The sequence below is a fragment of the Xiphophorus couchianus genome, chromosome 15 (assembly GCF_001444195.1).
Source record: "Xiphophorus couchianus chromosome 15, X_couchianus-1.0, whole genome shotgun sequence".
NCBI lineage: Eukaryota > Metazoa > Chordata > Actinopteri > Cyprinodontiformes > Poeciliidae > Xiphophorus > Xiphophorus couchianus.
In genome coordinates, this window is record NC_040242.1 from 3,524,028 (window position 1) to 3,538,914 (window position 14,887).

The 14,887-nt window shown below is 40.5% G+C and overlaps 1 protein-coding gene across 11 annotated transcripts in view; it reads left to right on the forward strand.

Moving 5' to 3' along the window:
• The window catches only part of adgrg6 (adhesion G protein-coupled receptor G6), a 70,810-nt gene that overhangs the window by 13,680 nt on the left and 42,243 nt on the right, over positions 1–14,887 (forward strand). For 7 of the 11 annotated variants that reach the window (XM_028040269.1, XM_028040270.1, XM_028040265.1 and 4 more), the window contains exons 3-7: positions 8,355–8,708; positions 9,034–9,173; positions 9,818–10,097; positions 10,236–10,409; positions 13,370–13,417. In XM_028040269.1, the coding sequence (XP_027896070.1) occupies positions 8,355–8,708; positions 9,034–9,173; positions 9,818–10,097; positions 10,236–10,409; positions 13,370–13,417 (996 nt within the window). The remainder of the gene's footprint in view (positions 1–8,354; positions 8,709–9,033; positions 9,174–9,817; positions 10,098–10,235; positions 10,410–13,369; positions 13,418–14,887) is intronic. The other 4 variants (XM_028040266.1, XM_028040273.1, XM_028040276.1 and 1 more) reach the window with 2 other exon arrangements.

Here is a 14,887-nt window from a genome sequence, read left to right on the forward strand (position 1 = left end):
ACTCCAGGAAAGTCACTGCAGCTCTTTCTACGATTATAAACGTTTGTAGATTTGAAACAGAAACAGTTTATAAAATTTCTTCATCCATTTGGCAGCATTCAGCAACAGGTGGGGGATGCACCCTTGTAGTTAAAACTCTCTGGTGACCAACATAATCATGTAGCTGCAGGAATGAAAACATTGGAGTCGCTGCTGCAGAGATTCGATGTGACTTTGTGATTTTCCCAAACATGGTCTTTGTTGGAGGGAATCTGGAGCTCAGGCTGATTGTTTCACTCATTAGACGGGAAACTAAAAGCTCTCGCTTAGAACCGAGGAGCCGATGAGCCTGAGAGCAGAACCACGCTGCGCTAAATGTGTTTTCCAGAACCAGAGCTGCAGCCGCTGCTGCAGCAGCCTCGGGCCAAACCGAGCTGCTTCATGCCGCCTCGTAAAGTTCCCTGCAGAACTGAACCGTGACGCGCAGGCGCTGCTGCCGGGCCGGTCAGAACACAAGCTGACCGCGGAGAAACTGAAGGAACAGAATCACATCTTAATTTAGCATTTAATAAACATTTTAATAAACTGGGAATTAGCTTTGTTGCATTATTCCCAGACACAGGATGGTTATGGGCTTAAGATCCACAAACTGGACTGAAGAGCTGCAGTTTACATCTTTATAAAAAATTAAAAAACATCTTTACAGCAAAAACACAAAATCTTACCAAGTAGTTTGGGTCTATTTTGTTGTGCAAAGATCTTTGCACTTGAAATGAGATAAAAACCAGTTTCCCTTCAGCAACATATAAGAACTTGTTTTAAGTCAATTACTTAATATTCATTAAAATAATATGTGTTCCACTGGCAGATTATTTCACTTATGATCAGACATTTCTCCCATGTTCTGAGGGAAAAAATCTGCCAGTGGAACTGATCCGTTTTCATCATCAATCCTGAGGAATTACAAACTTAAAACTGCTCCTATATGTTGCAGGACATTTACTTGTAAAGTTGGTTTTGTCTTATTTCAGGTGTATTAAGATATTTTAACTTGAAACTAAAATAAAAAATACTTGGTACATTTTTGGATTCCATGTTTTAATGCATAATTTGATGTTCTCAAGCATTTCTGAGTGTCAGATTAAAGATTTACTGCAGGTTGATGGGAAATGTTGTTGTCCAGATCAGCAACATGATTCTTCTCAGTTTGACCTGATGTTTGTTTTTTGCCTCAGTTTTCTGCTTTTGTTTTGTATATCAGGGATTATCATATCTGCTCACTCTAGAATCACCATTTCTGCTGTTTTTGCTCCCATTTATTCAGATTCAGGATCATTTGAGTAGCAAACTTCTGGTCTTCTTCCTTCAGCTTTTACTCGGTAACTACAGACTTATTCATCTTTATCCTGGTCATTTGTTAGAACCTCATGCCCTCCAGCAGGTTAACATATTTTTACAGCTTTTTTTCTGATGATATGCTGATCAGTCATTTGCAGATTTCTGTTTAAGAAAAGAAACGTAACGTTTCTATTAGTGACGAGGTTTTGCTGTTGAAGTCAAAACGGTTCAGTTTATCTGGGATTCCTCAGATATTGGATTGAAACGTTTAACTGGATCTGAATCTGATTATGTGATTAGAAAGTATAGCAATTTATTTATGCATTTGATTTTAATTACTTGTCATAAATTAATTGATTTGCATTAAACTGCGGTTGTACAGCTGAGTTTTGGCAACGTTGTTGAATTCCAGCATGAAAGTCTTCGGCTCAAATCCCGGCTTGAAGTTTTTCTGCATTAGATTATTATTTTCTCCTCCTGTATTCTTTCTGGGTACTCCTGCTTCCTTCTACAGTTTAAAAACACAACTATTACCCAGTTGGATATTAAAAAAGTAACTTTAATTTAATATTTTTCCTCTACTGAAACCAAAACTGCTGCTTTTATATTATTAGAAATACGTGTTGCTGACCCACATCAGGGAAATCCAGAGAAGATAAATGTAATAAAAACTCTGGTTGATTATTAGTTTTTAAGTTTCCGTCAGTTTATTTTTTATCTGCTTCAAGTTTTGAAGGTGAACTTGAGCTTAGATGAACAAAGAAATTTAAAAGCGAATAAAAATTTGAGAACAGAACTGATTTCCTGTTTCCACAGACGTTTTTGTAGGACTGGATAAAAGAGAGGAGAGGAATGCGGCTGGAGGAAAGGAATGTGAGAGAAATGCTTGAGAGGACAGAGAGGTGAAAACAGAGAAGGTCAGGTTGAAGGAAGCGTCTGAGCTGCAGGTTGAGTCCCTGAATGAGGCGGAGGAGCCGCAACATCCTGCCAGCTAACATCTGAGCTCTGAGGGGTCGCCTCTGTCGGATCTGATAGTTTCTAAATTATTTACTCGGCTGCTTTGGGTTGAAAGAATTTACTGGGTTGGATTAAAATAAAAGGAGAAAACAGGGAAAATGACCTGAAAATACAAATCCTGTTCTAAATCCGTCCGTCTGCTTGTTCATCAATCTAGTCATAGATTAACTTCATGATTTCCTTAGATTTTCCCTGAGGATCTTCAGCATATAGTGATGATGTTGCATCATTCAGAAACATTTTGTATTTGAATGCCTTTAATATCCACAGTTTGATCTCCTCCGTCACAGTTTATACACCACAATGTTGGTATTTCTGAGCGTTGAGTCAGTGTGACTCACTTCTGAAGGTCTTACAGTTTGTTGTGCAGAAATCACTCAGCCGGCCTCCTATTCATAAAGTTAAAGAAGTTCTATTGGGTTCCCCTGCTTCCTGGAAAAGGAGGGAATCACCATAGCAACCAGTGACTCAGCATTTTCTGCCTCTTCTATTCAGGCATAAAATTCCATAATGGCTGCCCTCATAAACTATTTATAGCATCTGAAATCATCCCATTTCTGATTAGGAAAAAACTTCAAGCTCAGCGTCTGTCTCTGTCATCAGTTAACTAATGGCAAAAATTAAAGGGTCAAAAAATAAAGCTGAGTTAATATTTTCTAATTTTGTTTTTCTGTCAAATTCAACTGCTCTTTTTGACATTTTATTCCTATTATCTTTTTTTATTTTCCCTCGTCTTCTCTGACCCAGAATGTGGCCTTTGGAGTATAAATAACCTCATGGAAGTAATTATCCAATCTCCTGGTAATTGGAGGCTTCGCCCCATTTTCTGATAATAAAGCCGATCTGCATCCTGTTATTTTTAATATAATCCACTTACATCACACTCACTGTAATTTAGAGACATCGGTAGAGAAACACTTAATGTAAGGACCATAAAAGCCCAATTATTTAAGCCAATTAATTGAATTATTGGGAACACTGAGTGAGCTGCCAGAAACAGCCACACATCTAAATGTAAATTTGGCTCCAGCAGTAATCCAGCAGCCATTACGTTCCCTCAGTACTGACAGCTGAGGACAGAGGAGCGCTGCACAGATCCATGTTGCTTCTGACCGACTGAACTGAAGCTGGCGCTGATGATGTGCTGTTGTCAAGGTAACAGCAGGTTCCTCCAGGTGAGAAACGGTCCCAAAAAATGTCTACCTTTTTCAATTTATTTAAAACTTGAGGGGAATCGTCCTGCTTCTTGGGAAGATAAGTAGCAGGTGAATGTGAAGAGGAGTCGTTTCCTTGCATTGAGTTGAGGAATAATTACAAAGGGAGCTAATTAAATCATTTTTTCCTGTTTATTTTTAAGATAACACATCAAACCAATAAAAAAATCTGAACGTGTGAAGTGGAAGAAAAAAGTCCAACTCTTGAATCCTTTGTGTTTCTAGTCATTCCTGAATCAGAGACGTTAGAAGCATCCCAAAGAGATAATAGTCAGCATGTATTCTTTAATGCCCTTCACAAGGAGCATCAGCCACAAAAAGACGTTGCTTAAGACGTTGACTATACCCAAATATACTGAAAAGTTGGGTGGAAGGACAAAGATGCAGAAGGGATAACTGTGTTTGTTTCAGTAAACCTGAGAGCAGAGCCGTGATGCTGCAGTATAAAGTATAACGTCAACCTATTTTCCAACTCTTTCTGCTGCCCGTGTTTTTACTGTGGGGGTAAAACCTCCTCGCTTCATTAAGTCTGAGTAATTCTTCATTGGGAACCACTTCTCGCCCTAATTCCAGCATTTGCTTATCAGTCGCCATGTTTGCATGGATGGACTTCCTCTGTGCAGCTACTGCTCCCTGATTGGTCGACAGGCCCACACCTGTGCGGCCGGTCAGGTTTGTCTGTCAGGTTTTATCAGCTGTGGAAAGAAAAATGTCATCGCTGTCAGAAGAACAGAGTGGAAACGGAGAGCAGGTCAGATTTACAGATCTGGGTCTGATTCAGAGATCGCATCATCGTTAAACTTTCTCTGCACTAGGCCTGAAATTAAGAGGGGAATTATTGGAATACATTTCTGTATCACTTTGCAGTAATATTTTTGGTGGTTGCATTGAAAATAAAAGAAGACAGTCCTGAAACTGTGTTCTTGTGGGAAAGAAAGCAGTTCTTGTCTGAAAGCTCAGGCAGTCGGGTTTGTCCAGGAGGAAACAAGAGAAGCAGCTTTTAGAGTCCAGTCTGGGTGAATCGTGTTGCTTCTGAACAAACCTTACACCGGAGAAACGGCTGACCTGGGAACAGAGAGGAAGACGGAGAAACAGGAATGTGAATCATGTTGCTCCTTTGAGTTTTTTTACTGTAAGAAAAGAGAGAATCAGTTTCAGGTGAGCTGAAGGCTCTGATTCTCATTCTGCAGGTTTCTGTTGTTCAACCATCAGTGAGTCAGATGTGTAAAGTTAGTACTCAGAGCGCTACCTAGAGCTACGTTTTAGTGATTCAGATGCTTCTCCTCTGGATGTGTTGTTCAATTGGGAGCATCTGCTCCCCCCCCCCCAACATTTACACAGTTGGTTTTGGACGAAATTCCATCCATCCATCTTCTTCCGCTTATCCGAGGTCGGGTCGCGGGGGTAGCAGCTTCAGAAGGGAGGCCCAGACTTCCCTCTCCCCAGCCACTTCTTCTAAGCTCTTCCGGGGGAATCCCGAGGCGTTCCCAGGCCAGCTGAGAGACATAGTCCCTCCAGCGTGTCCTGGGTCTTCCCCGGGGCCTCCTCCCGGTGGGACATGAAGACCTCACCAGGGAGGCGTCCAGGAGGCATCCTGGCCAGATGCCCGAGCCTCAACTGGCTCCTCTCGATGTGAAGGAGCAGCGGCTCTACTCTGAGTCCCTCCCGGATGACTGAGCTTCTCACCCTATCTCTAAGGGAGAGCCCAGCCACCCTACGGAGAAAACCCATTTCGGCCGCTTGTATCCGCGATCTCGTTCTTTCGGTCATGACCCAAAGCTCATGACCATAGATGAGGGTGGGAACGTAGATCGACCGGTAAATCGAGAGCTTCGCTTTTTGGCTCAGCTCTCTCTTCACCACGACAGACCGGTACAGCGCCCGCTTGACAGCAGACGCTGCGCCAATCCGCCTGTCGATCTCCCGCTCCCTTCTTCCCTCATTCGTGAACAAGATCCCGAGATACTTGAACTCCTCCACCTGGGGCATAATGGGAAATATAATGGGAAATTCCTCCATTATATTTTCCATGCAAAAAATAAAACCAGCTATTAAGCCAAAGCCCCCACGGGAACATTTTGTTTCCACAGAAACCACATAGTTAAAGCGATAAAAAGGCCACACAATATCATAGCAAATAACCATGAACTACCCACACATAAGCGCAGTGGTGGTGGTTGCATCGTCCACGTCTTGACAGTCGGAGCCTAAAGCACCAAGTCAACCCGCAGTCCACACCTTGTGAATCTCTCCCTTTCTTCTAGGTTCCTTTCAATACTTTTCCTTCGCTCAACTTTCTGTTATTAGACGTATACGCAGCTCTCAGCCAACAGCTTCTTCAGTTGTTGTGACTGCAGGGTGTCAGTAAAGAACGGAAATGTCACCAGTGATCCTTGATTTGGAAACGTTTTTTGGGGAAAGTTCATTTATTGTGTTGCATTTTTATGTCTTGGCCAAAAGTCAGCTGATGCAATTCTTGTTCTAGTTTGATGCACCTTTACCTGGATGTTCAGCCTGATCACCCCAAATCCCAACAGACCTTAATGTTAAAAGCTAATAATCGTGAAAGTTTGATGGTGACTGATTGTCCAGATGACCCCAACATGCCTCACTGTGAGAAACAGCAGCTGTGAAGATGTGAAGCTCTCCAACAGAGCTTCTGCCAGCAGGATATGAACACGGGTTTCTGAAGTGAAGCTGCACAGAGTGACTGTTTCTGAAAATGTGGCCCCTGACAGATTGTCTTGTACAAGATTGGTTGTGGGTTCAGACATGCAGAGAGGGAAATGACACACACTCAGTGCCGTTTCTGACATATTCAGTGCGTTGGCTGTGGTTTGGCTGCATCCAGGGTCGGGCCTCCGATGAACAGACTCCATTGTTGCTCCCCATGAGAAAGGCAAACCATTCTTTCCACTTTCCATTTCAGCTCTTGTGTCTCTATTTTTTTGTTTAATGTTGGGGAGCTCTCCCCTTTTTTTCCAGCAGTTTTAAAAAACCATAAAGGCCAACATGTTTTTCATTAGTCTTCTTGAGAAACCAGCCACTGGTGGGTTGGTGTTGGTTTCACTGGGAGTAAAACTCCACTGTTTAGAGAGCACTAAACATCCGAGAGTAGTAACTGTTACTTTTGATTAATGACTAAAGCTGTTGCTACATTATTGTTAATTATAGGGGTGTAACCTAACATAAAAATCAGGGTTTGGTTTGCTTCAATAAATTAACAATGGACACTATAAAACTAAACTAACTGGATTAATTTTCTTTAATTAATGACGGATCGGTGGGTGTAGCCAATGGATGGATGGTTAAAATAAACATCATTATATTTACATTGAACATGTTGTTGATCAGGATTTGCTGATTAATAAAGACTGCAGACGTTTGTGAGTGAAAAAGTCTTACGATGGTTGGCTGTTGCTTTCATGCTGACATAATCCAAGTTAGCAGACGTACCTGTGAGCATCATTAAGGTGCAGCTGTTGAGAAAAACCCTCTGACCAGAGGGACTCATCGCCATGGGAAAAGGAAGTTTGAAAGACCCAGTTTCTGTTTTGGTTGTCCTCTTCCATTTATCAGCATTTGAATTTGCATATTACCCAAATATTTAGCTTGTTAGCTAAATAGATAGCAGTAGTAAAATATAACAGCTTTTATTAATATTTTAGGCCCTACATATGCCTTTATACACATAGTGGAAACATCTCAGTCTTCTCCCTGTTCAGACACTCCTGCATGTCTATTAACTGCAATAAATATGTGGCGTTATGGCAAATGGAAATAACAATGACTTCTGCTTCTATCCCAAATCCAAATCCCCCTGGATTATTCTTGTTGCACTTCTCTGTTCAGAGATTATAACACTGGGTAACTAAAAAATATTTTTGGAAGTTGTCTATGTTTTTTTATCTGAATTAGGACTACTTTGCACCACTGAATCCAAAAATGACATTCATTTTTCTCAGTCAGGTCAGGTCTTTATTTTTATTTGATTTGGAGAAATCCAATCTTCTGAGTAAATTTATTACAGTTTTGTAACAATATCAGTTCATTTCTGTTAATATTTCTCATCCAAAAAAATGTTTTCTAACAAACTGTATTAATTAATGTTATTTCTGTAAATTGAATAATAAACACTGATAAAGGTAAGAACATGTGAATTGAACATTACAACTTCCTTGTGAAAAATCCTCCATCTCTTTTCTGTGCTGATGGAATCTCTCCTGCTCGTCACTCACTGATCAGATTCTCAGGACACTGATCCAATGTGAGAACAAGTCATGCATTTTGATGCTCATGTTGCTCCATAGTTCAGAAAGTTGACCCGATGGAGCAAAACCAATGTGATATTTGGATTCAGCACATCTAAAATGACCCTAAAACAGTTGAGAAACCCCAGACAATTTATTTGGCTGTTGATCTATGTAATCAATCTTCTTTTGATTGATTATATAACTTCTCTTTGCGCTGCTGAACCTTTCTTTAACAGAACAAGATCTCCCAGTGTGGGCGTGTTCTCTCCTAATTTTAGGACTTCTACACAATCTTTCTTGAGCTTCTTGCTCAACTCTTGAAAGAATCCTTCGTTTGTTGCATGGATCTATGAAGTCCTTCTTGGAAACTTTTCTTCATTCACTCCCTTTACTGCTGATCCAGCTTTGATAACTTTACCTAACTGAAGTTGGTGTTTGCCTAGTCTCTCGTTTTTGTTCTGGTCTCCTCTCCGTCCCGTCTTCCTTTGTCCTGTCCTAATGTTATCAGTCATGTAACTGGAGGTTTGACTCACTGGCTTTATCCCACCATCAGCTCCAGTTCTGGGCTGCGGCTCCATAAACTGTAACGTGGTGCTGACTGAGGCCCAGGGCGAGTTCATGTCACCCTGCTACCCCCAGAAATACCCCAACTCTCACACCTGTAAGTGGACCATGCAAGCGCCGACCGGCTTCATCATCCAACTCTCCTTCTTGGATTTTGAATTGGAAGAGGCACAGGACTGCATGTATGACCGGGTCGTGGTGAACACCGGTAGCACTGAATCAAAGTTTTGTGGTCTGACGGCCAGTGGTTTGACACTAAACTCGACAAGGAACGTGATGGAGGTTTCTTTCATCTCTGACTTCAGCATACAGAAGAAGGGCTTCATGGTTAGCTTCCAACACGGTAGGTTCTAGCTATGACTTGCAAACTAATCCAGGTGGAAATGTATCAAACAGAAGCGTTAGGACTGGTTGAAATGCTGATTTCTTTAAGATGCCTCATATCATCAACTGATATGGCCACTTTATGATGTACTTTCTTTAGTTCCTTTTCAAGTCGATAAGATAAAACCCAGAGATGTTGATGTGTTAAGTCTAAAAAAACTTGTTTTGTTGTTTATTGATCCCATTTTTATGCATGTTTGGATAAGTTAAAAAATCAGCATTCTCTTTGCTCCTGTTTTACTATCTTTGCTTTCTTTCTCTGCTTCATCCATCTCTCCCTACAGTTGCTGTGGCTTTGAGGAACCAAAAAGTGAAAATCCCAAACGGTAACGGACAAATCGCAGAGGTCATCAACTCCGTTTCCATACCGGCGCTCAACGAATTGACCATATGCTTTGAGGTGGAAAGAACAGGCTCCAGTCAGGTGCTGGTTTAAAAGTCTTTTCTTGCATTTTCACCATGTTGATGTTTTAAGTGTGTGGGAATCAAACCTCCATCCCTGTGTCTTCTGCTTCGCTGTAACCACGTTTCATGAAGAGAGCACCACGCCTCTCTGCAGACAGGCTCCTGCTTGGACAACAACTTTGTGATTTCCATCCAGTCGTTTTTAGCTATTTAACAAGATTTGTACATGTTTTGCAAAGAATTGCACAAATGTGTATAATTCCTCTTTTACTAAGATGAAAAATGTTTTGTCATGTGTCAACATCAATGAAAGACAATGTTGACACTTCAGATAAAGTATGGCAGAGCCTTTACTCATTCATTTCTTGTAGATGTAGTCAGTGACATTCAGGGCAGATGTGCCTCAGGAGATATGAGCTACATCTTGTATCCAGTGGTTGTTCAAAATTCCCACTTGCTGTGGTTATGATAACAACCAAGGCATCCAGTACTATTACAGAATTCCTGAGATTGTTCTTTCTTAGGAACCATTGCTCAGCAGCAGCTGATTAAATCATATGGGCAAGATATCATGAAATGAGACCTTTGTCAAGTTGTGCTTTTAAACTATCTTATTCCTGTGTTGCTTTCAACTTACTCCCAGTTCTTCTGGTTCCTGAACAGAGAGAATGGCTCTTCACCTACTACGACATCAACAACAACGTGGTGTTAAGCTTTGGCTACAATCAGACGGGCATGGAAATGGTTATTGACGGAGTGGTCTGCCCAGTAGAGTCAATCATCTCTGTTGCTGAGTTCACCTCTTCCATGAAGTTCTTCTGTGTCCTCTGGATGTCCTCAAACAGTCGTGTGGCTGCTTACTTCAATAGGCGCTACTATGGGAAGACCTGTTCGCCATCTAGTGGCCACTCTGTTCCAGCTGGAGGAGTCTTCAAATTAGGAGGTAAGGGGCCTCTACTTATTAATCTAACAGTCTCTATGCAGTAATAACCATCCAGGCTGACGATCATTTAAAAGGGTAGAAAGTTGTAAAGCAAACATGATGTTCACTTTGAACTCTTTGCATTCATGTTTGGCTTAGGGCTGCAGAGTTTCAAAGGGAACATGTACAACCTGCGCTTGTGGAATCATGCCATGACGGTACAGGAGCTCAACAGCTTGACCTGCGACATGGCGGGGAACATCATCGACTGGGACAACAGCCAGTGGACCATCTCGTCCTCTCTTGCTCAGACTGACAACACACTTAGCTGCAGTGAGTAAACTTTACAATCTTTATCTGGTTTTGGATGGTGGGCATGAAAACTCTGAAAAGTAGGGTCCAAGTAGTTAAAGATGAATGTCAAGAGCTTTGTGCTAGGTTTGAAATAAATCAAATTCTTTTTAAAAATAGAAATATTAAAAACAGCTAGTAGGGATTGATCAGTGTAACTACAACTAAACTGTTAAAGTGGACTTGTGCAATAAAAGGTAAAAACTATGAGGCCACCCAAGATCGATTACATAAGGTAATCACCTCAATTACTGTCGTAGAAGGTATCAAAAGTTTGTCTTGAATAAAACTGGTCACTGATTGCTGTGGTCATTTCCAAAGATGCTGACTTGAGTTTGAGACTGACTTAAGTCACAAAAATTAAATGACTCCAGATTAGACTTAGACTTGGACTCAACTTGGACTTCCCCCTCGAAGACTCTAGTCTTGACTTGAACTGGCCCTTTAAAAATTGAAGCTTGACTGGAATTTGCTCTTCAAAGACTTGAGACTAGATTTGAACTTGATCTGAACTGGGCCCTTAAAGAATTATGTGTTGACTTGTACTTTGGAAAATGACTTGTAAACATCTCTAATGATTCTCCACTTTTCTGTGGAAGCCCACAACATGGAGAGAGTTGATCTGTAAAAACTGTGTTGTTTTGAAAAATATATTGAACTTTGAGTAACACAACCTTCTAATGGCTTCGTTTGCATATTTTTGTGCATCTGCTGTTTTTTATGTAGAATATAGATGCCCAAGTTTGGTCCTCCAGAGCTACTATTGCTCTGTTTTTGGATTCCTTGATCAAAAATAAGCAGTTGAAGGGTTCAAATGCCAATTGATTCAGGCAAAGTCCAACTTTCTCCGAGCCATGGAGCTCCACAAATTCCCGAGTTTTCAGGACTTGTAAATAAAATCATGCTGAATGTTTTATAGAATAATAGGCAAGAGAAAATGGATTATTAGCCAAACAGGAGACAACATGGAAGTATGGTTCAACCTTGAGGCAGGATCCAAAGCGATGTGGTATCAGATCAAACACCAAATGCAGAACATTGGATTGTATCAACTTGTATGAACTCAAAGTGTTAAACTATTCAGGCTGTTGGAGATTTCCGCCAAATCCTGCTACATTCTTCCTTCAGATGGTGAGTTAATGGTTTCCAGTAAGCTGGCTGGCTGAGGACCAGACTTCACTTTGAGTCTGGGTTCGTTTGGCTCAGTTGGAGAAGTTCTCCCACAGTTCCCAACATTAACTATGGAGCAGCTCAAGAGGGACACGGTGTGCTGATTTATTCACTCTTTCACTGTATTCTATACCAACAGTAGCAGTAAAATGCATTATGCACACTGACACATCCAGAGAAGCACTTGTACAAGCCAAGGTGTGGGTTTATAGAGAACTGTGAATGAGTGTGGAGCCACAGTGGGCTTTTTCTCCAGCCAGCTGTGTATGCAGGAAAGAATGGAGGTCTATGTTTATGGAGCAGTTTTGGATGTCTCCGTTGTGAGATTCTACGTTGTCCTGCACACACTTTAACTTTCATTTAAATACAGGAAAATGCAAGCAAACCTGAAGGTAATTTTGTCATAACTTCCACATGTTTGTAATTTCACAAGGTGCTGACAGAGCTTAATTCCCGGGGTTCCCAACCCTCTGCTTGTTTTGGTTTTCCTCTGCCTCTGAGATTTTTCATGCCCTCCACCCACACAAGCTTGTTTAAATTGTTAAAGCTCTGCTAGCATTTGATTTAACTCTTCATGTTTGACCTGCCCATGCTGTTAATTAATGGGGAACCCAGGTTGTTGTTAGTCACTGCAGTGATCCACCAGGTAAGTTTTAATTTTTTTTACTTGAGGACACGCCTCTGATCTTGACTCTAGACATCATATCAGGTCTTAAAATTTGCTACAATCAATTGTTCTGATTGATTGTTTCCTTCTTTCCTTCCCTCCCTCCTTCAATCCTTGTTTGCTTCCTTCTGTCATTTTCTAGTTTTCCTTCCTTCCCTGCTTGCTTCTTGCCTTTCATGTTAGTTTCTGTTCTATATTTCTTTCTTCCTTCCTTTCTGCTCTACTTTGCTCATTTCTAACTTTCTTCCTAATTCCTTTCTGTAAATTTTTTTCTTACCTCATTGCCTGTTGAGATAATTGCCTATTTTTCCCTTTTGTCCTTGTTTCCCATATTTCTTCCCAGTTTTTATTTTTTATTTCTCTGCTTTGTTCATTATTTTTCTTCCTTTCTTGCATTTTTAATTCCATATCAGAAGGTCTTTGGGTCTGGACATTTGTAAAATAAAATGAAAACAAAGTAAAAGTATTGCTTCTTATAGAAATAAATTACCGCAATTGAGTGAAAAGTTTTTCAAGTTTTGTCCCTAAAACAACTGCAGCAGAACTGGGTCCTTGAGTTCTGCTGCCTAAGCAAAGTGCGATCTTTGCACCAGTTGTTAAGGACTTAATGAGGCTTTGGATGCAGAGATAACTGATGACACCAACCACTACAACACATTGAACCCTGTGGTTTTAGACCATCAACTAACTGGTGAAATTGACCATAATTTGATCCCAGTTGTCTTTGTTTAGATGACAGTTCTGGTGATTTCTCAAATCTTTCCAGCATAGATATAAAAAAAAAAACTTGATCACTGCAAATATATATATATGTGTGTGTGTGTGTGTGTGTGTGTGTGTGTGTGTGTAGAAAAAACTGATATTCTGGGAAGTTCTGCTTTGATTTTAGAATGAAAATAAATATTTATATTCTTTAAATGAAGGTTTATTATTAAATGTATTATGATGTTACTGCGACAGACTGGCGACCTGTCCAGAGACCCCGCCTAACCCCACTAGGGACAAGGGTGTTAGAAAATGAATGAATGGAAGGACGGGTTGATTGATTGATTGATTACGATAATTGTTTTACGTGATGCCCACTAACCTTTTCTTCTTTTCACAGTCTGCTACCCTCATTGCATTCATTTAACTGCTGCTGCGCCCACTAGTGGTGAGTGCTGCTAACACGCTTCTAATATGCATAGCTTATGCTAACAGAGCTTTAATGCATGAAAAAGAATGGAGGAATCTGTGATTTTAGTCCTGTAAATGTTACGTCAGTCTGAAAATGTTTGTATTATCAGCAATAGCACAAAACTCATTCACTAACATTATGTGCTGAGATTAAACCTTTTGCTTTTAGCTGTGGGAGTCTCAGATTACGTAAATTAGTAAAACTGTATGATGGAGACATCTTTGAGCTGCTGGGGGGAAACAACATTAAGATGCAGGAAAATAGTTTTATTTTAACACATCCAGGTCAAATTGAGAGCAAGTTCAGAACCATATAAGCCATAAAGCTGGGTCCGGATCACTGAATGGCAAATAAACAGACAAAATTACTAACAGAAGTTCTGCCATTAAACCACAATCCTCAATGCATTATTTACTGGGTTTTAATTTAATAGATCATCACAAGTTGGTACATAACAGGAAGGTGGAATTATAAATATAATTAAATGTTTTTAACATATTGTTTCAAATTTGAAAAGTCTGGCATGTGTTACTATTCAGTCCCTGGTCCATTGCTTTGGAGAGTCTGCATGTCTCTCTGTATTAAACGTATAGAGACTGAATTTACCTACTTCTTTAAAATAAAAAAAAGACATGGAGAAAATGTCTTATTAGTGAAATAAACTTCCAGTAGAATTCTTACTTTTCAATATTATGGAATTATTTGCTTAAAACAAACTGATATTTTACTGAATAATTAGTTGTGAGTTAGATTTGTCTTATTTCAAGTATAAGACATTTGCACTAGAAACTAGACCAAAAATACTTGATAAGATTTTGTGTTTTTGCAGTGTAGAGAAACACAAAGCTGCTTCCTTCCTCTTTACTCGTGATTATCTTAAAAAGTCTTAAATTTCGGTTGATGAAACCCTGACTAGCTTTTCTGAAAAATGTGGTTAATGTGTAGTAATTCATGAATTAACGTTTCACTTTGGACCACGTTGCTTTGGACAGATTATTATTGGAAGCGGTCATCTTAAAACAGATTTTTCTGTTTACTCGGGTTGTGGGCTCTGCGTCTTCAGAGGACTTCCTGCTTTTTTGATACACACTCTCCTTTAGCCTGGCTCAGCAGAAAAGCCTCTTCTGAGCTGCTTCTCTCCAGGCTTCAGATGATTTGACGAGTACCTGTCAGATTGCGTTTGCTGCAGATCCCTGTTTGCAGTGTCAGTCAGAGCGTCAGGCTGACGCACAGCCTCGGTATATCCACCCTGCGGTTGTCACGGCAGCACCAGGAGGCTGTCAGTCAGCCGCTCGCTGCTGTCAGGCACTTCAAGACGGTTCCTGATCTCCGTGTCTGACGGAAATCTGAAGGTCACCTCTGAGCAAAGGTGGAGCTGTGCTCATTGGATATTTATGAGGTAGCCACCGAAGGACCAACTAGTTCACTTTTTGATTTTTTTGTTCA